General features: G+C 44.0%; 1 protein-coding gene across 1 annotated transcript in view; it reads right to left on the minus strand.

The window, feature by feature from the left end:
* Positions 1-1,456: 1,456 nt before the first annotated feature.
* The window catches only part of ST8SIA1 (ST8 alpha-N-acetyl-neuraminide alpha-2,8-sialyltransferase 1), a gene marked incomplete at both ends in the record, with an annotated part of 110,721 nt that continues 88,556 nt past the window's right edge, over positions 1,457-23,621 (minus strand). Inside the window, one exon of the mRNA XM_080706222.1 lies at positions 1,457-1,943. Within this exon, the coding sequence (XP_080562348.1) occupies positions 1,457-1,943 (487 nt within the window). The remainder of the gene's footprint in view (positions 1,944-23,621) is intronic.

Raw genomic sequence — 23,621 nt, forward strand, 5'->3', positions numbered from 1 at the left:
CTTCAGCGTAGACACACTTAGCTGCTCAGAATGTCAGTGGGGTTTCCTGGTGTGTGTCAGAACTGCTGTTAACAAGATGCTGAGTAGCCCAGGCTGCTAGGAAGGAAACAGCCACAAACTCTTACCCCGGCACTTGTTTGAACCACCCCTGTGTGGCCATGTGCAATATACGGTGCGTCCATGAGATACGGGTGGGAGTCAGAATGATCGCAACAACTGTGCTCATTCTGGACTGAGCATTTTGGGGGTAGTAGCACTTGCACCCCAAACTGGTATGCAGCTAGTAAGCTAGCGATTCCTACATCCGCACAGAGTGGGCGCTACACAACGGGTTGGTGGTCCCAACGCTCATGCCGGGTTCCTGCCATTTCTGATCATGCTTGAGCTCGACTTACTTATTTCAGGGTTCCACCAGTTTTGTTTACGTGAAGTGTGGACCTGCCCATTTGCATATCTATGATTTAACTTGGTGTGAATATGCCATTTTAGATGGAAAGGGACTAGCCTTCTGATCTGTTTTCCACATTTACCTCACTGGGCTTTGCTTCATGTCTAAACATTAAGTTATGAAGGCGATTATTATGCCAATTTAGCAATAAGTAATGCAATTTGTCGCCTTTACACGCTAAAATAATAATGTCAATGGAGACAGGCTCATATAATGCACATCTAGGATTGAATTTATGTCCTAGATTCTGAAGAGGGAAGTGGCTTATATTATCCAGACTATGGATCAACACAGTGTAAACACCAGGGTGCATCACATTGTCTACAAAGACCTGACACAGGGGGAGCAGTAATTCTTACTTAAGACTTCAGACATGGAGGGGACCGTGGTTAGTACAGACTTGGTTCGACAAATCACAATGATCGGCTGTAGCATTTTGTATCTTTATTACTCAATAAGGGATTTCTTCAAATCTACCCCATCACCCACCCACTGCCCCCAAATAGAGCAAAAATAATGAATTTTTTTTAAAAACCTACAGTTCTAATGCCAGTCTTAATAAGACAGGTCTTTTTTAAGATGGGGTTAAACCAGTTTGTGTTGACAATCAAAAACACTTTGGCCCCAGGATTTCCTTCCTCTCTACCTCAAGTACTTCTTCAGCCTCAGTAACCAGAGTTCACCTTGCTCTGAAGTCGCCTCTTCTAGATCCCGACCACATAAATGTGCTTTATCAACATCACCTCCTTGGCATCTTACGGGCTGTAGATCCACCGTGTGCTGCGGGGCCTTTCATAGGCTGTTTTGTGTCTTTTCTGACCTCCAAGCCAATATTAACCAGGAAGTTTTGCGTGTGTGTGTGTGTGTGTGTGTGTGTGTGTGTGTGTGTGTGTGTCTTGGCTTATGATTCCAAGTGGCCCGTGCAAATCCATGAAACAACTTGACTCCATTTGGAGTCACACAGAGCCTATGGAAGTGCCCCTGCTCAGCCCCCTTCTTCCGATGTCCCTAGGAAGTGGGCTGGCCCGCGGGCTCCTCGCACGGGTCCAGTTGCATTCTCAATGCGCCGACTTTATGGAGATACCAGAGCTGGAGAAACTCCTCGGGCATGGCGTGGAAGCCAGAGAAGGGCAAGACGTTGTCGTAGTAGTGGTGGCTGATAGGCTGCCCATGCATGTTCACGGAGAAGGGCCAGAAGCCATAGATGGCCACCTCCTCACACAGGCCCAGGGCTGCGCTCACCAGAAAGAGTCCTGTGGACAGGCGCTTGGCATGGATTCCCCTGCTCTTCCAGAACTTTCCAATGCTACGCAGGAAGTTGGGGTTGGCAAAGAGCACTGTTTGGTTGGCACCGACGTCAGACAGTGTGTAATAAACCCGGAGGGATGGCTCTGTCCCCGTCTTCATAGAAAAGGCAGGCATGTAGATATAGCTATGGTTATAGATTTTCATGTTGTCCACAAATGTCTTTCTGGACCACAGCAGGTTCTGAAACCTATTAAAGAGAAGAGGCTCAATTAAACCTCAAGGAAAAGAAGCTCGTCAGAATCTACTCTACGGTCTTCTGATGGCTCAAATCATCTCTGCAAAACACATGAAAAACACTTCACTTGTACTTAAAATCCTCCTTGAACGTACCAGTGATCTCTGAAGAGCAGCCCGGCTTTCTCCCGCCCTAATGCCTAAACTCAACATTTCTTAATGGCATTCTTCTGAACTACAATGCATTATATTCTTTCTTCTTTTCCAAAATGCATCTGCCTGGAATGTAAAGTGGTTTAATGCTCATGAATTCGTGAGGGTTGATAAGAGCGACGTGTGTGGTCTGACCTAAGAATAGTACAGGTATCCTCATCTGCAAATCAAAAGAATTACTTCTAAGACACTCTTCCCACAGAAATTCCATGATTCTGTCAGAATTCAGGTTAATTCATGCTGTTATCACTATAATATTATGTGGAAAAAGAAAGAACTCTTACTATTCTGAAATATCTCTAAGAGTTGCCCACTTTTCTTCCCCCAGAGAACTCTCCTTTCCTGTTCTCAGGTTTGACTGCATAAAGAGAGCACTTTGATTGAAATGTCACCAACTAAAATTAATGGTACACCTCCTGTGTGTCAGACATTGGAAAATAAAAAAACAAGACCCCGGTTTTTGCCTCGAGAAATTCAAGTCAGGTTGTGGAAACAAAAATATAAATAAGTACAAAACAGTGTTCCAAATGCAGTGGCTGATATTTGCAGAATACTGTAGAATACGATGAAAAAAGTAAGTCTTCCTCGGAAGAGTGAGTGGGGTCCACGTTAAGCTCCAGAGAGGACTTCAATTCCTCTGGGAAGACCCCCAAGAATGGTATTGCTGGGTAATAGTATGAGAGTTTAATTCCCATCCTGTGCTCACATATGAAGTCATCAACAGCAATTTTAATATTATAGATGAGAGAGAGTGAGCGAGAGAGCGAGAGAGCGAGAGAGAGAGAGAGAGAGAGAGAGAGAGAGAGAGATAAGACCCAGAGGGCAACACACAGGTGCTATGTGTGTGTATGTTTCTATTACTTGGACCTTGTAATGATGTATAACTAGAATGCACCAATAAAAAAGCAATAGATGAAAATAAACAAATGAATAAATAAATAAACACACCTTTTTAGGGAAAGAGCATATAAAGAGCCACAGCTAAACCAGGAGGGAAGGTTTCGCCACAGGAGGACTAACACCTGTGAGGAGTCGCTGTCCCTGGATGTGGGAGACGGGAAGGTGGGAACTGTTTCTGAAGATAAGGAACTTGGCAAAAACCCTTTCAGGTGTCTCTAATCTATACAGACATCACTCTATGGTGACAGGAACCTACCCGGGAGGGACTGCTTAGAGGTCTTATTACAGCAGTCAACATGCATCCAAAAAATGCAGAAAAGGTGCTCCAGGCTGGCATCTGGACACCAAGTAAGGAGCTGCCCAGGGAGCTCGAGTGAAGCAGAGGAGGGGAAAGGAAATAAAGGGAAAAGGACCGTTCACCTGTCTAGGGTCTTACCGCCCTGTGCTTCTTTCCTTCAAGGGGATCACCCATCTCAAGCTCCATGCAGACAGGGCAGCAGAGTCTATGAAAAGCAGCGGCTACAACCAGCCGAGGGAAGCCGGGGCTGCCATGTTGGCAGGCTCATCATGAACCCGTGAAGCTAGCGTTATGCATCCACGAGTCCACGGGACCATGCGTAGATATCAGCGTTACTGACTCTGCTCGCCAAGAACGGCAGGTACATTCCTCAAGCCTAGAAGGAAGGGACCTCTCTCATGGTTCCTTCATGTTCTTGATCCACACGTTAACTTTCCCAGTTTCCCCTATACACAGACAAATCGAGAACTGAGAACAGGATCTGTAGGCAGAATCACTACCCTGTAGAAGGGCCAGAGAAAAAAGATGGCTAAAATCAAAAGAAAATTACTCTAAAAAATTTTATAGGAAATATTATAAATAGAAAATCAATATTGATAAAATTAGTCTAAATAGATATATTGATATGAGATTTAAAAATACAAACTAAAAGGTTTCAATTAGCATAAATAATAATTTGCTTATAGATTGCTAATCAAAATGCAAACTTAACAGAATAAATAAAGGGTAAGGGCTCATTTTTTTTCTTTCAAAATATCTCCAGAAATAGGAGAAACAATGGTATTGAAAATCCATATCCACTCTGAAAATAGTAAAGAAAGAAATCCCTCCTGGGTCTCAAATCTGGGTTACCTTAAAAACCAGATAGTCTACTTTAGGAGACCAGGACATAAGCTAATTTGCTGGGGTTTTCTCTAAAAGGAAGCAGTGCCCGCCACTCAGAGCAGGAGGTGCTGGGAAGGGTGTATTCTAGAACAATCAGCTAGATTGTTGATCGGCTCCTGGGGAACCTGGGAAGAAGGGTCTAACCTGGAAACCTTGCACTGGTCATTTACTGATGTGTATGTTGGAGAGGGTGTCAGCCTTGAGGCAAAACCAGTGCATATGTGCCCAGGTAGCTTGTCTCAGCCCCCCAAATACTGGGAACTCTAAACTCATACAACACCCTCAGCCAGGGTGCTAGCTCCCATTCACCCCAGAGAAGAGCACTATACATGACACCGTTTGTAAACCACCAAGAGGAAGCAACTTGCCGCTTTCACAACCCAGAGCAAAAGCTTACTCAATGGTAGGTACAGAGTCCACACAGAGCTTCCAACACCCAAACAAGAGCAGAGGACCAAGCTCCGAAGACACAGGTGTCAGTTCAAATCAGAACAAAGGAACACGGAGGACACTAAGGTCATCCAAGGAGCAGAAGAAAACTCTAGACAGTTTACGATTAGTCTGGCACAGTGGCACCTGCCTATATTCCCAATGACTTGGAAGGCTGAGACAGGAAGGTCACAAGCTTCAAGTCAGCCTGGACAACTCTGAGACTCTGTCTCAAAGTTAAAAATCAAATAAAAAGGTCTGTGGAGGCAGCTCAGTGGTAGATTCCCAGTACCATGAAAAATAAATAAATAAAAGCAAAACAATGACAAAATCCCACAACAACCTCTAGTTAGTTTATTTAGAAATATTCATTGCTGGCCGGGCGTGGTGGCACACACTTGTAATCCCCACACTTGGGAGGCGGAGACAGGAGGATGGCGCAGGTTCGAAGCCAGCCGCGCGCACTGGCTTAGGAGACCCTGTTCCCAAATAAAAATGTAAAAATAGTTCTGGGAGTGTAGCCCGGAGGTAGAAGGGCTTCCAGGAACCCCGGTACCACCAAAAAAAGAAAAAAGAAATATTAATTGCTGGAGTTTTTTCTCTTATGCAGAAACTAGGGAGTATTCAGGATACAAGAGAGAATCCAGATACTGGAGAAACTCCAGGGAACAAGGGATTGGTCAGGGGAAGGGGTGGGAGGAGAGGGAGGGTCAATGAAGGAAACACGTCCAAGGACATGTACATATGTAAGAATACCAAAGCCAAACTCAGTACCCTGTGTGGGCCAGGTGGGGGTTGGGGAGGGAGCTGGGGAAAGCCCACCAAGTGCTGTGTGCATGTGTGTCTCTAACCCTGTGGTTTACATCATGATGTGGGACTATAATGCACCAATAAAAGTGCTACAATAAAAATAAGAAATAAATTTTAAAAAGAGAAATATTAATTGCTATGGCATCCAGAATAGGGTGCTCATTAAAAAAAAAAAAACTTTGGGTCATAAAAAGAGTTGCTAGCACTTTAAAAATATAGCAATATATTAAATAAAAAGCTCCAGGAAAATAGCTCAGTCAGATTCTTTGAGTAGGAGAGACAGCTCCAGGAAAGACATCGACCACAAGGAAAGTGCACCCGACAGTCGGATGTGTTTGGTAGTCGTGAGAGGAGAGCCACCACTGCTCCAAGGGGACCTGGGACATGAATTGCCACTGCACGGAGAGAGAGGCGTTATCAGATCTGGGTGGAAATGAAAAGTTGCATGGAATAACAAATACTTTTTGTCTCAGATGTGGACTACACTTAGCAGACACTCAGGTAAGCGGTGACCGCTCGCCTGGTGACTGGGAGGTCAGGAGAGCATGGAGCCCCAGGGGAGGGAGCTGTGTCAGGACCAGCAGGGAGCTGCGTTTTTACTGTTCCACAGGTCAAGAGACATATTGCACCCTTAGCAACTGTAATTAAGCATGCTGATTTCACATAAAACACAAGGGGAAAAAAGGCTGTTCAAAAGAACATTTCTGCTTTTTGAGGTAGGAAAGCTCAGCCCGTAGCCATGTGCTTCAGATGGTAGTCTGAACAGTGACTGAAGTTTGGAAGGCGGTCTGGCATTTCGAGCACGCACACCTACCCATTCACGCTGTTTTGTAACAGGTGTGTCGATATTTGTACAATATCCTCTTTCACTTCTTAGGTCTTGGCTCAGAGAAACCTTTCCTGACCCCATCATCCCTCATCCGTCATCTTTGAGGTCTTTCTTTATAGTACCTATCAATCATGGTATGACATTTCATTATATATGCATGCCTTTATTTACTGTTCCTGTCTTCTTGAACATCTACAAGGGGAGGGACTTTGTTTCCTGCTAAACGCCAGACAGGTGCCTGGCACATGGCACTAAGTAAACATCTGCGTTAGTCAGTTTCCTTTACTGTAACAATTACCTGAGATAAATCAACCTAACATAGGAAAAGGTTTGCCATGGCTCAGTTTGAGAGATTTCAGTTTATGTAATTTGGGCCGGTGACAACACAGTACATCAAAGGGAGGTCTGCCAACATCATGAAGGCTGTGAAGCAGAGAGAGGGAGAGGGAGAGGGAGAGGGAGGGAGAGGGAGAGGGAGAGGGAGAGAGAGAGGGAGAGAGAGAGAGAGAGAGAGGGAGAGAGAAGACAAAGGAGGAGGAGGAGGAGGAGGAGGAGGAGGAGGAGGAGGAGGAGGAGGAGGAGGAGGAGGAGGAGGAGGAAGAAGAGAAGAAGAAGGGGCCGGGTTCCCGCTATCTTCCAAATACCAATGAACTAACTTCCTCCCTTTATACCCGACCTCCTAAAAGTTCCACCACCTCTCCAAAGCATGACAGGCTGGGACCAAGCCTGTTCTACACGCAGGCCTTGGGGGCATGCTAGATACAGGGCATAGCAGTATCTGTGGATGTTTGCTGAAGTGTGCAGGGAATTAGAATCCATATAGATGCCCATCACTACGAGAAAGCCAAATAAATTGTGTGACAGCAACACTAAATCCATGGTACTGCAGTTCTTTTAAAGGGAAATTCTTTTAAGAACACGGCTCTATTTGTATCGAAGTAGAAATATTTCCAGAACAAAATGTTACTGAGAAAAATGAAGTTGAGCCGGGCATGGTGGCGCACACTTGCAATCCCAGCATTGGGGAGGCTGAGACTGGAGGACCGTGGTTTGAGAACAGCCTCAGCTACTTAGTGAGGCCCTCTGCAACTCAGTGAGACCCTGTTTCAAAATAAAGAATAAAGAATAGAGCTGAGGGTATAATTCGGAGGTAGAATGCCCTGGGTTCCATCCCCAGTATTGCAAAAAAAGAAAGAAAAGAAAGAAAGAAAAGAAAAGAAAAATTAAGTTGAGCATTACTACTCAATACTGTACAATGGTTTACTATATACAAATGTGTGTCATACAAGGTAAAAATATACTTTTTATAGTTACATGCATGCGAAATGTTAGAATAATACACAGTAAATGAACACACTGGTTAACTCAGCGAGGCTGGCTTCGAACCAGCACGATCCTCCTGTCTCCGCCTCCCAAGCGCGGGGATTACAAGCGTGCGCCACCACGCCCAGCCAACTGTGAGTTTTTAGTGTACTCTTCTTGATATAATAACTTAAGATGATAGCATACTGTTTTAGAAGTTTTTAATGTCATTATGTTGTCTTCGCTATTTTAAAAACACACTTTTTTTAAAAAAAAGTGACATAAATGATGGCTAATTTATTTCCAGAGTTGATGTCATTGTAGACATATGCTTCTTTTGCATAGTCTGTTCTAATTTTCTCCCCACGATCACTTCACTGTCACACTCTATTACTTACTTCCTGTTCCAGTGCCCCAGCTATTATTCCAGGGGCGAGCTCATTTCCTCCCCTTACATACTCGTTTTCCTAGCATTTCTCGGCCGCTCCCCCAGGCATTTGTGGCCACTGGGTGCCATTTTTCAGTCTCTTTGAGCAGCTGTTTGTTTACCCAGCTGCCACTTCCTCTCCTTCTGTCAGTGGCTGTTAATTCTGAGTTGATTTGTGATACTTTCCTCCTGTGTACCTTCTCATCCTCTGGGTGTGTCTCTTCCTCAGGAAAATATGTTATCAGATTGCAAAGAATACCGCATAGCAAGCTAGCATCCACAGGTCCAACAGCAAAACACACCCTGAGAATGTAAACCTTCACAGGACTTGCAGAGGAAGGGGTTGAGGCCTCTAGGGGACCTTTAATAAGAGGAAGAAGTTTATTTATTTATTTATTTATTTATTTATTTATTTTATTTTTTGGTGGTACTGGGGGTGGAACCCAGAGGCTTTCTACCTCCGGGCTATACTCCCAGACCTATTTTATATTTTATTTGGAAACAGAGTCTCACTAAGTTGCTGAGAGCCTCACTAAGTAGCTGAGGCTGGCTTCGAACCTGTGCGATCCTCCTGTCTCAGCCTCCCAAGCACGGGGATTACAAGCGTGCACCACCACGCCCGGCTAAGAGGAAGAAGTTTAAAACAGGTCTTTAGATATGGATGCCTCTGAAATGAAAATTTGGAGGGGGTGAATGAGAGATTGGCTAGTCCAGCAGAGTTGATGGAGAGGGTAAACAAGAGGTACAGAGTTGAGAGAGAACAGATCGGAGCCCAAAAGGGATAAAAGAAGGACCTACTGTCATTCAAGGTTGAGATTTTACCTCTGAGGAAAACCAAAGGGGCAAGTACTCCGACTCAGTAAAAGAGGAAGTAGCTGCCTTTAATGCCAGGTGGGGCAGTGGTGACAACGGTCAGCTGGGAGGCAATGGTGGGTATGGAGGAGGCTGGAGTGTCTGCTCGGCTGGGTGCCTCTCTCGTCTTGTGCTGGTGGTTAATTATTTAGCCTGAAGGTGGTTGCAGCTGGGGGCCAGAGTGGCTTGGACTTGTGGTGAGTCCTCTACTGCACACAGAAGCAGGTGGCTTGAAGAGAAAGTATATTATTTCAGGTATACTGAGCCATGGCCATGAGCCTCTAGGAAGAAAAACGGGCTAAAAGCCAAAACTGACAAATTGTAGCTTGAAATGGTGAGCAAGGGGAGATGGAGGAACCCCAGGAAGCAGCGGAGCAGAGAGAGAAGGGGTTGTAGGAGACACTTGTCGCAGGTTGCAGATGCTGCAGAGGTCAAGTGAAATACAGTCGGAAAATGCCCTCTGCAGACTGACCAACAGGAACATCAGGAGTAACAATAGCCATTTCCGCAGAAATCAGTGTAGATCGTAACTTGAGGATTCAACTGTCTAGAGGCAGCAAACAGGAAACTACGGGAAGAGGCCAGACACAAGGCAAGAGGGAGGTGTGAGGTGGGATGAGCCCTTGGGAAGGGCTTCAGGTGAAGAGGAAGAAGAGGAAGAAGGGAAAGAAGGAGCAGGAGAAGGAGAATAAAAAGAAAAGAAGAGGAGGAAGAAGAAGAGGAGGAGGAGAAAGAAGAGGGAGGAGGAGAAGGGAGAGGAGGAGGAGGAAAATGAGGAAGAAGGTGAAGGAAGAGAAGAATAAAAAGAAAAAGGAGGAAAAGAAGAAGGAGGAAGAAGAAGAAGAAGGGAGAGGAAGAGGAAGAAGGGGAAAAGGAAGAAGGAGGAGGAAAAAGAGGAGAGGAAGAGGAAAAAACAACCATAAATGTACTGGCCAGGTCTGGCCTGTTGAAAACAAGTCCAAGGTTAACCTTCAAAGCATACTCAAAATTCCAGACGGCAATGAGAAGGTGGAGTAAACAGAGGAGCGACCTCAGATAGGACACCTTGTTGATCTATGACCTTAGTGATGGGCTGGGATAAAAACTGAAAGACTCATCACGGAATTGCAGATGCAGCCAACAAGCTTTGTCCCGAGGGCCCTGCTCCGCACGAGCCGTCCCACGTAAGTCCTGCAGCAACCCCGTGACATGCTTATCACCCCTTGTGGGCTGTTGAGAACATCAAGATCAGAATGGCCAAGGGCTCTCACACCAGGAACGTGCCACACCCAGGCTCCCAACTCAGCTCAGCCTCTGGAGTCTGTGATTTTCCCTGAGTGGAAGACGCGTCCTTCCTGTCCTGCAATCCGTTCCTCCCCCTCAATTCTCAGAGGCCAGGTCCACCAGCTTCTCCACAGCCTGTAGCATCTTCATCCTCTTCCTTTCCCGGACCTTCCCCCATGCCAGGTCCTGCCCTCATCTTTCCCAGTTGAAAACAAAATAACAAAAACCAGCCGGGCATGGTGGCATACGCTCTGTAATCCCAACATTCAGGAGGCTGAGACAGGAGGCTTGCAGTTTGTGGCCAGCCTCAGCTACTTACTTAGGCCCTTTGCCACTCAGTGAGACCCTGTTTCAAGATAAAAGACTAAAAAATAGGGCTGGGGGTGTCGCTTAGAGGTAGAATGCTCCTGGGTTCCATCCCCAGTACCAAAAAAAAAAAAAAAAGAAAGAAAGGAAGAAAGAAAGAAAGAAAGAAAGAAAGAAAGAAAGAAAGAAAGAAAGAAAAGAAAAGAAAAGAGAAACAAACGTTTCCTGAGCAGTCCAGCTCCAGGCACGTTCTGGTCTCCTTTCTTCCCTCTCAAGCCCATTTGTATTCTATGTCACCCATACTCTAGACAATGTGACCTTTCATGACCTAAACCGGGACCTGGGTACTAACACTGGAGTGGGAGATGTTATTTTAACAAGACATACGTATTTTTGCAGAAAGAGGATTCTCTTTGTGTAGGCATGGAGAATGCTTTATTGAAAGTACAATGCTAAGAGCCTGTCCCCGGAGCAGAGAGGGGAATAAGTGCTCTCTCCCTGTTCAGTAACCAACAGGGACCTGGGGGCAGGGGTGTCCAAGGGCAAGAGGAGGGGAGAAAGTAAAGAACGAGAAGAAACAACATCACGGGAAGCCAGGGGCCAGTGTGATGAACTTACTGGGGCATTCTCCGGGCAGGGTGGTCAAAAGATGTTTAAGAGAAGTGATATGGAATGTTGACTTTTCTGCTCTTTGTGATGGCTTTTTTGTGTCTCCTCTCCCTGACCTTGGAACATCTAGGCAATCTTCAGATGGTGATCACGCCTTTGGAGAAGGCATTGTAAGGAATTAAGGGCAGGAAACTCATATCCATGTCCCGTGGTTGCAGAGCAGCATGGGGGAAGGGAGACAGGGCAGGCAGGTAATTCATGGAAACAGGAAAACGGAATAAATAAGGCATCCATAAAGGCAAGCTCACGGGAATCCCCAGCATTCAGGAGAGAGGACTGAGCCCAGTGGTGGGTATGAGAAGGAGCCCCAAGTCAATTTTAAACACCTCAAAGGCCCAGGGAGGCCTCTGCTCGCATCTGAACTCATTGACGGTTTCCTAAATCTCTGTCTCCAGTCTTGCTCCAGGGCACTCCAGAAATACGGGCAGAAGAGCTACAGGATGAGCCCCGTGAGTCACCTCCGGTACTCACTAACATTGTGAATTCAGTCAAGCTTCGAAAGCTGTGTGTGCTCCGGTTTCCCAAACCATAAAATAGGACATGGCTGCATCTCGCTCATAGGGATGCAGTTACATGAATTGATACTTGGGATAGTATCTGGAACAGTATTGCTCCATAGTAAGCACTGGTAATTGGTACTTGGCACAGCATCTAGAACAGTACTGTCCCATAGTAAGCATTTATTCTTACAGCCAGTAGACCACTGGCAATTTCTACTTGGATGCACTCCCATGCTCAGCGACTGTGGACGGGAGCCCAGGGTGTGCCCAGCACTGTTCTACATTATGGGATGGAGCGGTAATGACACAGTCACGGTCTTGCCCGTGTAGCTTTCACTCAAATAAGAAGAGCCAACAGTTACCACCGCAAGAGCAATAAATCAGACAACAGGAGCAGAAGAAGGGAGTGGCTGCCCTTTCCTTTATGGTACTATTTTAACGGAGGGAGCAAGTCCCGGGGAGAGGTGCAGGAGGCACCTCCAAATCCACTCTCCGCTGCAGTCGCTGGCTTCTTATATGAACAGACTGCCCCGCCAGCCACACATGCCCTTCCTCACCCCAGCTTCTCTGTCCCTCGGCCCTGAGCTAGTGCCTTAGCATGCTGAACACTGTTTATTGTGATTCAAAAGATACCTAACTTGGGAAATGTCCTTGGTGAGTATTTTTAAAAATAAAGTTATTCTCCAGGCCACTCAAGAGTGTATTTCCTAGTTGAGGGAAAACAGATGTAAATATCTCACTAGCATCATCCACCTCTACTAAGATTCCACTTTAATGGCTGTCACAAGACACCTGGGCGGGTCTATGACCATCTGCCGAGAATTTCCTTTCTAGTCATTATGATGAAAACTTGGCACACGTAGAAAAGTCGTTGTTTTAAAAAACATAACTATTACACTTGACTTTAACTTTCGTGTAAACCTTTCTAATCTGCTTTGGGGTCTGATTATTAGGATATCAGGGTGTCTGTTACTCTGAAAACTTGCTCCACTTTGGAAGACCGGAATGGAATGGAGGTTTGTAGCAAGTCTGACATCATGAAGGGAAAATGTTGAATGGGAATTAAGCTGTACAGAAGCTCTACAGAATGGTTTTTGCAACGCTTGGAATTCATGTCTAACTAACATTGAAAGCATACACCAAGAACAGAAGAGTCGACTCCCAACACCAGGTTCACTAGTCACAAGGTACGAGATGTATCAGTCAGACACTACAATGAGTGAACAGGATAGATTTGTTTTTAGGTCACTTTTAAATATTCCTTTTTACAAAATCAAAACATGATAAGAGTTAGTTACAGAAAATAGAAAAGATGGTTAAGCATAAAGAAGCATGTTTGGCATGTAGTAGATGTTTAATAAATGAATGTTAAGTGATAGCAGATGATTATAGATACAGATAGATAGATAATTAGTCTACCATCCAGTTGACCTGTACTTCCATACCACATTTCTGTCTTTCATGCGTATGTCCGTAATGGAGGGAATGCAAGTCTATGCACAGCTCACCTGTGATGAGGTCTATGCACAGCTCACCTGTGATGAGGTCTGTCCCCCACGGTTGCCTTCATCTTCTGTTTAGTCGCCATTCCTACTGATGGCAGAAATAAAGCACCTTAAATTTGCTAATTAAAAGCAACTTGGTGCATATCGAGGTAAAACACTACTTAGGGATGAATAACTGAATAGTCCATTCACTGAAAATGCAAAACTGCAGGTCACATGGTGACGCGCCTGTAACCCCAGTATTTGAGAGGCTGAGGCAAGAAGATCATGGGTTGGAAAAACAGCCTTAGCAACTTAGTGAAATCCTGTTACAATATTTAAAAAAAAATTAAAAAGGAGCTGGGGGGTTAGACCAGAGGTAGACTGCCCCTGGGTTCAATCCCAAAACCAAGAAAAATCTTTCCTTAAAAAAGAAAAGAAAAATTGCCGAGTTGTTCTCTCCTCCTGTCCTCTAAGATCCTTGTAGAAACGGCCATCCTTATGCTTCCTAAGGAAGTCAGGATAATCTGGCCTTGTCTTTGGTGCCCAGCACTGGTGTCTGCGGAGCTGCAGCTGCTGCCTCCGGTGCTCTGAGCCACAGGCTGATGGCCACTGTTCTGTCTGTGGCTTCCTCGACGCCTCGGGGGTCCCCATTCCCTTCCGTTCCATCAGCTCTTTCTGTATTATATCTTCCTACTGGGAATGTGCAAATGTCAAGACTCCCAGAAGACCGCATATGGCGTATGGAGAACCAGAAGTGCCTCTCAAACCCATCCTTGGGCACCCTGTCAACCTTGAACTCCCCTCCCAGCCCCAAGATGGCTTCCACCATGCTGCCGTACACTGTGGGAGGCCTGCGGCTCCTCAGACCCCGCTCATCATCCCCAGCACTGCCCTAACTCTCCAACTAATACCATCACCTGGAAAGGAAGGAGCTGGAGAGTACGGTCAGACCAGAATGAAAGGGAAGTAGAAGGCAGAAGAACAGGAAACAGAAAGAAGAGGACGAGGAGGTAAGGAAAAAAAATACACCAACAAGAACAATTGAAAAGATAAAACTAAAGCTGGGCGTGGTGGCGCACACTTATAATCCCAGTACTTGGGAGGCTGAGACAGGAGGATCGCGCAGGTTTGAAGCCAGCCTTAGTTACTTAGTGAGGCTCTCAGCAGCTTAGTGAGACCCTGTTTCCAAATAAAATATAAAATAGGTCTGGGAGTGTAGCCTGAATATAGAAGGCACCTGGGTTCCATCTCTAGTACCACAAAAAAGAAAAGAAAAGATGAAACTAGGCAACCCAAAACTTCTGTGGCATAGTGTCTGAGATCCCATCTTCGGGACAAAGATGGAGACATCTTTTTATGTTGGACAAAGATGGAGAGGTGGGGTATTGTGCTTTCTGTCACTGTGACAATATCTGAGGGAAAGGACTTAGATGAGGAGAGACTAATTTGGGTTCATGGTTTCAGAGTCTTTGTCCACGGTGGGCTGGCTCCTGGCTCTGGGCCTGGGTTGGGGCAGAACAACATGGTGTCAGGGAGCGTGAGAAGAAAGTGCTCTGCCCCACCACAGCCAGGAAGCAGAAAGAGAACTGCTTCAAAGGGGCCAGAGACAAGATGGACCCTTCCGTTGTTGAAAACAGAACATCTGTTTCCATCTCACGTTGTGATTCCATGATTAGGGGATTACGTCAGCTATTAAAGTAAGCCTTTACCTGCTCACCCTGTATTAGATGTAGGGCAAATAGCAATTTTTTCCCATTTCTATCTGTCCTCAGCACTGTCTGCCTAGGCTAAGAAGTATTTTGAATAATAAATATGTGTATATATGATACTTATGCACACACATATATGTATGTATTTTGAGTAACAAATTACACACACATGACAGCCATTTTCTTGCTTTTCTAAAATATGACTAGCGCCACCATGCTTTACCTACTTTTCAAAAATGGAACACGAAGTTATAAACAGAAGTAGCGCAGAGCGTACATCACAGTCTCCTTAAGAGCGTGACCCATAAATGCAATGCGCCATGATAGCTGCGCAATTCACAACTGCCAAACTATGGAGCCAGCCAAGAGGTTCTTCAACAGATGAATGGATTATAAAACTATGGGATACGTACACAATGGAATTTTACTCAGCCATAAAGAAAAACACAATTACGTCATTTTCAGGAAAATGGATGGAACTGGAGGACATTATGTTAAAAAGTGAGATTAGTCAGTCACAAAAAATAAGAAATCGGATGCTCTCCCTAGTATGTGGAAGCTCGGGAGGAAATGGGTCTTAGGAGGATCTCTAGACGAAGAAGGAGGAACTATGGGTGAGCGAATAAGGTGACCTAACTGAGGGGATGGAGGGGGAGAGGGAAACTCTCCAATGCACATGATGGACATTCACAAACATATCAATGTCAATCACCAAGCCAAACATGAGGAGGAGGGAGGGGAGGGAAGGGGAGGGAACTGGGGAAGGGCTAACTGGGTGATGTGTGCATGTGTGCCTCCACCCTCTCGTACCCCATTAGCATGTATGACTACAATGCACAAATAAAAAAAAAATTTTTTAAAGATAGACCAAGAATATTTACAGTAAGGATAAATTTTGAAAACAAAAAGGTTGGTAGCTTGTGTTTATTATTAGACATATTTATCACTCTTATATTTATTATTCTAACAAATTAGCCCACATCATCATGTAATGAGCTGAGGACAAATACACCGCCAATCAGAATCTCCGAGGGAATTTTGTGCTACATCATATGCTAAGCGGGAGCTTGGGCCAGACAGATGTTCACCTAAGAAGCTGCTTCCCCAGGGAGAACCAAAAAACACCTTTTGCTCTACTCAAGTGGTTTTATTCCAGGAATTAATTTACACTATAAAATCTCCAATGTTCTCTAAAAGAAAGATCTCTAACATCCGAGAAAGGGAGAGAAATAATATTGCAATTTTGTCACAGTAGATAAACAGTAAATAGTATTCATTCAAAACATTGGTGGGAGGGGGGAAGGGAAAATGGGGGCGGGGGGAGAGGGCACCAAATATAGTTTAAATGTATACCATTTATGTTCAATAAAAATTTTGTTAAAATAAAAAAAAACACCAATGGGATTTTAATTAAAAGTTACACTCTGAAAGAAAGATAACTGATCTTATTACTAGTTGACGAGGAAAAGGCATTTTATATAGTGTGTTTCTGGGATTTACTTTTGCTTGTAATTAATCACTATTAACTGATTTGTTTATGGTTGATAAACAAAATGAATTTCTTTACATCTTAATATTAAATTAGATTCTACATAACCACATACTTTAGCATAAATAGCACACATTCATACATACATATTTTTGTGCTGGGGATTGAACTTAGGGGCATTCTACCTCAGAGCGACACCCATTGCCCTATTTTTTTTTATTTTGAAACAGGGTCTTGCTAAGTTGCTGAGGGCCTTGCTACATTTGTGAGGCTGGTCTCGAACCTGTGATCCTCCTGTCTCAGCCTCCCAAGTACTGGGATTACAGGCGTGCGCCTCCATGATCAGTTCATATACAAATCTTTATATACTACTTAAGGTAAACACATAAATACACATATGCTGCTAAATTCCAGTCTAACTGGCTATCTTGTGTTACCTACACTGTCCCGCAGGAGCCATGACACCCATACATCTTTGAAAAAGCCGAATTTAGAGGGAAATTAATAAGCCAATAAAAATATACAACCAGTCTCACCAACATGTGTGGGTGTGAGTGGGAATTACCCAAGTGCTGTGTGCATGTGTGCGTGTATACACTAAACCTCACTATGACGTATACTAACAATGCACAGTGTATTTAAAAATATCTCTTCAAATCCTACAGCAGCCCAAGCAACAGACACAGATATATTCATTTTCTTTTCATTCATGTCCCCATTAATTCCTGTTTTTATTTAACGAACATTCTTTTGTTTTGATGGGAAAATGAGGTTCATAAAATTAATTCATGCTCACTTTAGAAAAGGTAAAAGGAGTAGTTAAGAAAATATCCTCTGGTCTTAAGAAAGGGTTCAAGGCACTGGCAGATTTTTTCATGAATATCTTGTCCTTATGTCTACCTCGTTGTTTGTTTGTTTATTATAAACATCTTCTCTTAAAAGAAAGAATAAAAGTATATCTTTATTGAAGTATGGTGAAATTCAATCCTGAGCCATTATTCCAGAATTTACCTATTACAGCAGCCTGGACAGGCTATCCAGAAATTTCCCCTCTTATTAATAACTATTATTGCTATTATTATTACAGTTTTCTTTTTTTCAGAATAAACATGCCTTTCTTTTATTTATTTTTCCTAATAACTCTCACAACAACATAAAGCTAGTGGATGGTCAGTAGAATTTTCATAATGTTTCTCTCTCTCTCTCTCTCTCTCTCTCTCTCTCTCTCTCTCTAACTCAAGTCCATACTTTATTCAAATTTCCTTACTTTTAAAAATCTTTTTATTGGTTCATTGTAGTCTCATATCATCATGCAGTTCAGAGAGACAGGAACATATACAGGCACACAGCAATGGGTGAGCTGCTCTCCTGGGATCCTGCCCCACTTCCTCCAGTTCCCTGTACACGATATTGAGATGGCATTGGTAACTTCACATACGTAGGTAACATCAGTGGAAATGTTTCCTTATTTACTTCTCCCTTCACACCCTCCCTAACTCCACTTGGGTTTCTACTCTACTAGCTAAAGTCTCTCCAGTATCCCAATTATTCACAAGCTTCCTCATATAAGAGAAAACACATGACTCCACTTTCTGTGACTGGCCAATCTCACTTAGCATAATGTTTTCCACATTCATCCATTTTCCTGCAAATGACACAATTTTGTTCTTATTTACTGTTGACTAGAATTCCATTCTGTGTATATCCCATAATTTTGTGATCCATTCTCCTGTTGATGGACATTTAGGTTGGTTCCATAATTTGGCTATTGTGGATTGCGCTGCTATAAACATGGATATGCATGTTTCGATATAATATTCTGATTTCCATTCCTTTGGAAAAATACCCAGGAGTGGTACAGCTGGATCACATGTGGATCCATTCAGTATTCTCAGGAATCTCCACACTGATCTCCACGGGAGCTGCACTAATTTGCAATCCGACCAACAGTGTAATAAGAGTTCCTATTTCCCCACATCCTCACCAGCATTTATTGTTGTTTGTAACCTTGGTGATTGCCATTCTAATTGGGATTCGATGCAATCTCAGTGTAGTTTTGATTTGCATCTACCTGACTGCTAATGACTATTTTGCACTTCTTAAAAACAGTAAATCAAAATTACTTCAGAGTTATTTAAGGTCCCTGGATTGTTTTCTTCTATAGAGTGTTTAGGATACAGTACGTATGTAGACCAGATGACAAAATACTCTGTCCAACCTCCCGCGTCTTCCCATACTCCAACACAGGAGAGCCAAGGACTTCCCTTCTTAGGCTCAGCTACTGAGATGCACCTGTGTGAGTGCTGCATTCTGAACTAGGTCAAATGAGGGAGAGGTGGGGGACTGAGCCTTTCTGACAAAGCAGATGATCCCTGGTTCTGCAGTCTGTTGATCACCAAAAGAGAAGACCTATAGTGTGACTTCTGGAGTTATTTACCACTCCCCCCAATCAAGATTCTGTTTCTTAACCCTCCCAGCCACTCTCAATTCCTTTAACCAGAGCCCTTCAAGCTTAGGCTACAATAGTGTGTATATCCATATATCCTCAAACACTGAGTGTGTCTAACTGCTCAACATGATCCTTGGTTGGACGATGCCTTGCTTGGCCTTCTGCTCTTCTGTGCCTTGTACATTCCCCGATTGTAACTTTAGGGCTGACTTTCTTGGACTAAAGTGTAGGAAAATTTCTAAAGTTCTTGGTATGTGTCGATTCTTTTGTTTTTTTCTAGAAGAAAGGTCACACTAATTTACGCTCCCATTAGCAGCTCATGAGAATTTACAACAGCGTTGTTCCTCTTCTAGCTTTACTCCTGCTTCTTTAGTAGTTAAAAATAGATAACTTGCTACTGTTTTAATGTGTGTATATTTAATTATTAATATGGTTGAATACTTATTAATCTGATGAGCCATCTGCATTCACTCCTTCGCAACTTTTCCACCTCTGTATTTTAGTATCTCCTAAGGTTGGATATGTGTCATACCTATTTACTTGCTATCTTTATATACGAAAGCTATTTGACCTTTTTCTTCTTCTATGCAAGTTCTTTCTCAGTGGCTGCTGACTTTTAAATTTTGTTCATGCTATTAAACATGAACACCTGCATAGCTGGGTTTGGTGCATTTACCAGGACACCACCTTTTTAGTCTCTATATTTTAATTGCTTTTGAATTTTACTACCAGTACTGTGTTAGTTAGCTCTTTCATTCCCGTGACCAAAGTACTCAAGCAGAACAACTTAGAGAAGGAAAGATGTATGTGTTTTGTAGTTCCAGAGGTTCAGTCCCTAGTTGGCTGACTCTAGGGCAGACACATTTTGACAGCCTGTAAGGTGAAGAATGACTTCTCAACTCATGGTGGCCGTAAGTACAGGGAGTGAGAGAGGAAGGGGACGGTGACCATCCCCAGCCACAGCCCACCTGCCAGAGTGGCTGCCCAGTGAATCCATTCAAATTATTAGTCCATCAGTGGATTTACCCACTGAAAAGGTCAGAGCCCCAGTTCGATGATTTCACCTCTAAACATTGTGGCATTTATAACTTATGAGCGTTTGGGGAAGGAGCATGTTTTCAACACATGAAACTTGGAGGGACCTTCCCAACTTAAACCACAGTGAGTACCTACACTGTAAAATTCACAAGATATATATTTTATAATAAAATAATAAATAAATATAAATAAATAATAAATAATTCAGGAAGGGTATTTGAAAAATATACTTTCTGAGCCCTTATATCACACGTAGGAGATGACTCAGTTGTATGAAGCCTGGTGCTTATCAAGTCTCTACCTTTGGTCCCATATGTCCTGAACTTCACCCACCTGGAAAAGTCAGAGGCTACCTTGATTCTCACTCCTTTGTAGGTAAAACATGTTCTTTCTTTCTTTCTTTTTTTTTTTTTTTTTTTTGGACTGGAGGCTTGTAGAACTTTCCTTTTGCCCTTGAAGTATAAGAATTTGTCCCTGTGATATCTAAATGTGAGTCTTTTCTCATGTACTGACCTGAAATGTTATCGGTACTTCTATTTGTGTCCTGTTTTAGCTCTGGAAAGTTCCTTAGTCTTAAGACATTTTTTTTTAATTTCCTTATTGGGTCTGATGATGGCTTATTTTAAAAATTTGTTCTTGATTTTTCTTCAGAAAACCTGTAATCAGGGGCTAGTGGTGTAGCTCAGTGGTAGAATGCTTGCCCAGCACTGGGTTCCCAAAATCAGCAAATGATTAATAATAATAATAATAATCATCATCATCATCATCATCATCATCATCATCATCATCATCTCCCTTCCTTCTCTTTATCTTATTTCTTTATCTCCACGCCACCCTCACCCTCTCCCCCCATACAAATCTTACCTTCTTAAAGCTGAATCTTACAGACTTTCCTCTCTGCACTGTAACTTTGCCTTTTGTAGCACTTGATATGAACTCCACTGCATCCTTGCAATTCCATGTGTGGCCGGCTTCCTCCATTATAACGTCCACCTGCAGCTCATCCTCTCTCTCTCTGACCACTCTCTGTGCCTCAGCCATTAATACATACATCACACGCAGAAGCATCGGAAGTTTTTCTTCCAATCCTCATAGATTTTTAGTTGTGTCTTTTTTCTTTGAGTTTTCAAGCCACTCTCCCCTGTGGTGTTGCATGTCTTGTGCTAAATATTTTTTTTCTATATAGTTTTTAAGAAGTGCGAAAACAAAACAAATAAAAAGTGAAAAAACTTGTTCGGAGAACATACCAGACTTCCCAGGGTTGTGTATGTCATTGTTTTATCTGCAGTTGCAGACCATTTAGGTAGATGTACAGTTTCTTTCTTAGATCTAGACTTACAGAGAAGGCTGAAGCCTTGATTCCTGAGCCTGAGTTCTAGTGGCTAGCGAACATTCATCTGAGTTCTCTGCTAAACCATGGATCTGTGCATTCCCTAAGGATTCTTTCATTACTCTTATTTTTTTTAATTTAAGAGAATTTAATAACTGGAGGATTGGGGAGGAAATAGATGACAAATCTCCCACCCTTTTATAGAAACTTTAGACAAGTTAATCAAGCACAGAAGCTAACAATTGTCAGGGTTTATAATAAAGGTCTGTAAGGCAGGCATTTGAAACTCAGAGAAAGGAGAGATGAGATATTACCAGGCGGAGACAACATCCAAGGCCGCATCTCAGAGATGACGCCAGGTCCCTGGGAATTTGTCCACTTGCAGACAAATCCCACCCAGCCAAATGCCATGCATTCAGACTGAGCTGGTCCAAGATGGTCATCTCAATGTATGTTCTAAGATGGCCCCTGACACTAAACCAGAAGAGGAACGTCTACTCCAACTGGCAGGTAGCCTGAAAGCTGGGGAGTTGTGTGTAGAAATTCTGTTACTCATTCAGTGGCAGAGATTAAACAGCACTATCCACAGGCTCCTCCCCTTCCCTCCTTGACTGTGTCCTGAAGCTTTCACTCATCTCCGCTTGCAAAGTTCTCCTACCCCTTTTCCACTCTGCCTATGGCAGTTTGTGTCTTGTGAAGTGTAGTTTTCAAATGGAAGAAGAAAGAGGGGCGATGTTAAGAGCAGGAACAGCACGGTTCTAGCCAGCTGAGGAAGGGTTGCACGTGGCCTCGGGATCAAACGTGTTTGTCGCCAGTGGAGAGAGTGGAGTTGAGTCACAGCCTCTTCCCATCCACTCCCAGATTTCTGTGCTATTCTGGTCCACCAGGCTTAGTTTAGGATTATGACTCTCAACCCAACCCCTCTCGCTGCAGTGACTAGAAATTTCCTGCAGATTCTGATATTTGATGTTCCTCTTATCCTTCTAGATGTTTTTGTCTTCTTCTATAGGGTAGTTTAATTTACACAGTGGAACAGAGCATTTCACCGGAATGGCATAAAGTAACCCAAATACTTGCTGGAGACTTGGTGCCCAACACTGCTAGGCTCAGAGAATGTAAAGAGAGAAAGAGAGGGCCACTGTCTCTGGAGACCCAAGCCTGTGAGCGGCACTCCAGGAGGAGGGTGCAGGATCAGAGGCAGCAGCGGCGAGCAGGTGCCTTGGGCGTGGCAGGGCTGCTGGAGCTGGAGGCAGAGAGGAGAAAGCTGAGCTAGGTGGAGAGTTGAGATTCCACTGAGGCGGCTTTGGGAGCCAGGAGACAATAATAACTCCAGGTCTTAGAAGACAAACCTGTGCTGTGAGGAAGCGACTCGAATTCTGTTTGAGCCCAAGCAAGGGACTGTGTCAGCCTGAACAGCAGCAGTGGTAGCAGGATTGAAGAGACAGTGGCGGGGTTCAGAGATAACGGGGAGATCCCATTAATGGCGTTCTACAGGTGGCCAGAGAAGAACAGAACCTCAACACGGAGCCACGCAGTGGCTGACTGGACGTGATGCTGGCTCAGGGGCTCCTGTGCTCACCCTCAGAAGATCCAGGCAGAGGTGGGACAAGACACATTAGCGAGATCTCTTGCTCAAGCAGAAGGGATACCGACGGAGAATCTGCCAAGCTGGCTCTCTGGACAGAGTAGGAGGCTAGTTTGTGAATGTAAATGAGCACGAGGTACCTTTTAAAAGGCATTGCTCTTTTCTTGGGTGAGCCATGTTAACCTTGAGGGAGGAGGAGTGAACTGGTCTTCCTGACACCAAATATTACATCTCTCATTCTGATGCCTCATTCTGTGTAAACATCTCTGCCTTCTGATAAGGATGAGTTCTGTGGCTGTTGAGAAAACATACCGGTGGAGAAAGAAAGAAAACAGAAACCAGACTGTCTCAGGAAGCTCAGAGACACGATGGAATCGATAGGAGTAAGAAAGATTCCATGGGAAGGTAACTGACTACGGGGATAGATGGTACACGAGAGGCCAGGAGCCTGCCAAAGAAAGCGGGCCAGCAGCCACACAGCTCTATGGTACATGGGAGACCTCTGGGCATCCTGAACCCATGCTAGTTGTGTGTGAAGGGGAAGGTCATGGTGGTTTCCCCGAGGGAAGGCAAATCCAGTAGGGGAGGAAAGAGAGTGCAGAGGCAGCACCAGGGAATACCAGGTAGATAAAGGGAAAATCAGAAAGGAAGCTAACGGGGACAGCATGGAGAAGCCATGCTGGTTCCTCAGGGTGGATGTTTCCAGAGAACAGCAGCGTTCAGTCCAGCTGGAGCCAGGTCATATGATGACTAATAACCATCAGCTCCGATCTTCCAGCGCCTAAAGGTTCTATTTCCAAATATTTATTTAATAGCCGCTCAGGCAAGCCAGCACTGGAAGCTCCTACACAGTCACACAGGCACGCCGATCAGAAAACGTCTCTATCTCATGAGCATCTGTGTCATGAACCCTCTTCCTTC

The sequence above is a fragment of the Muscardinus avellanarius genome (assembly GCF_963383645.1).
Source record: "Muscardinus avellanarius genome assembly, chromosome: 11".
In the NCBI taxonomy this organism is placed as follows: Eukaryota; Metazoa; Chordata; class Mammalia; order Rodentia; family Gliridae; genus Muscardinus; species Muscardinus avellanarius.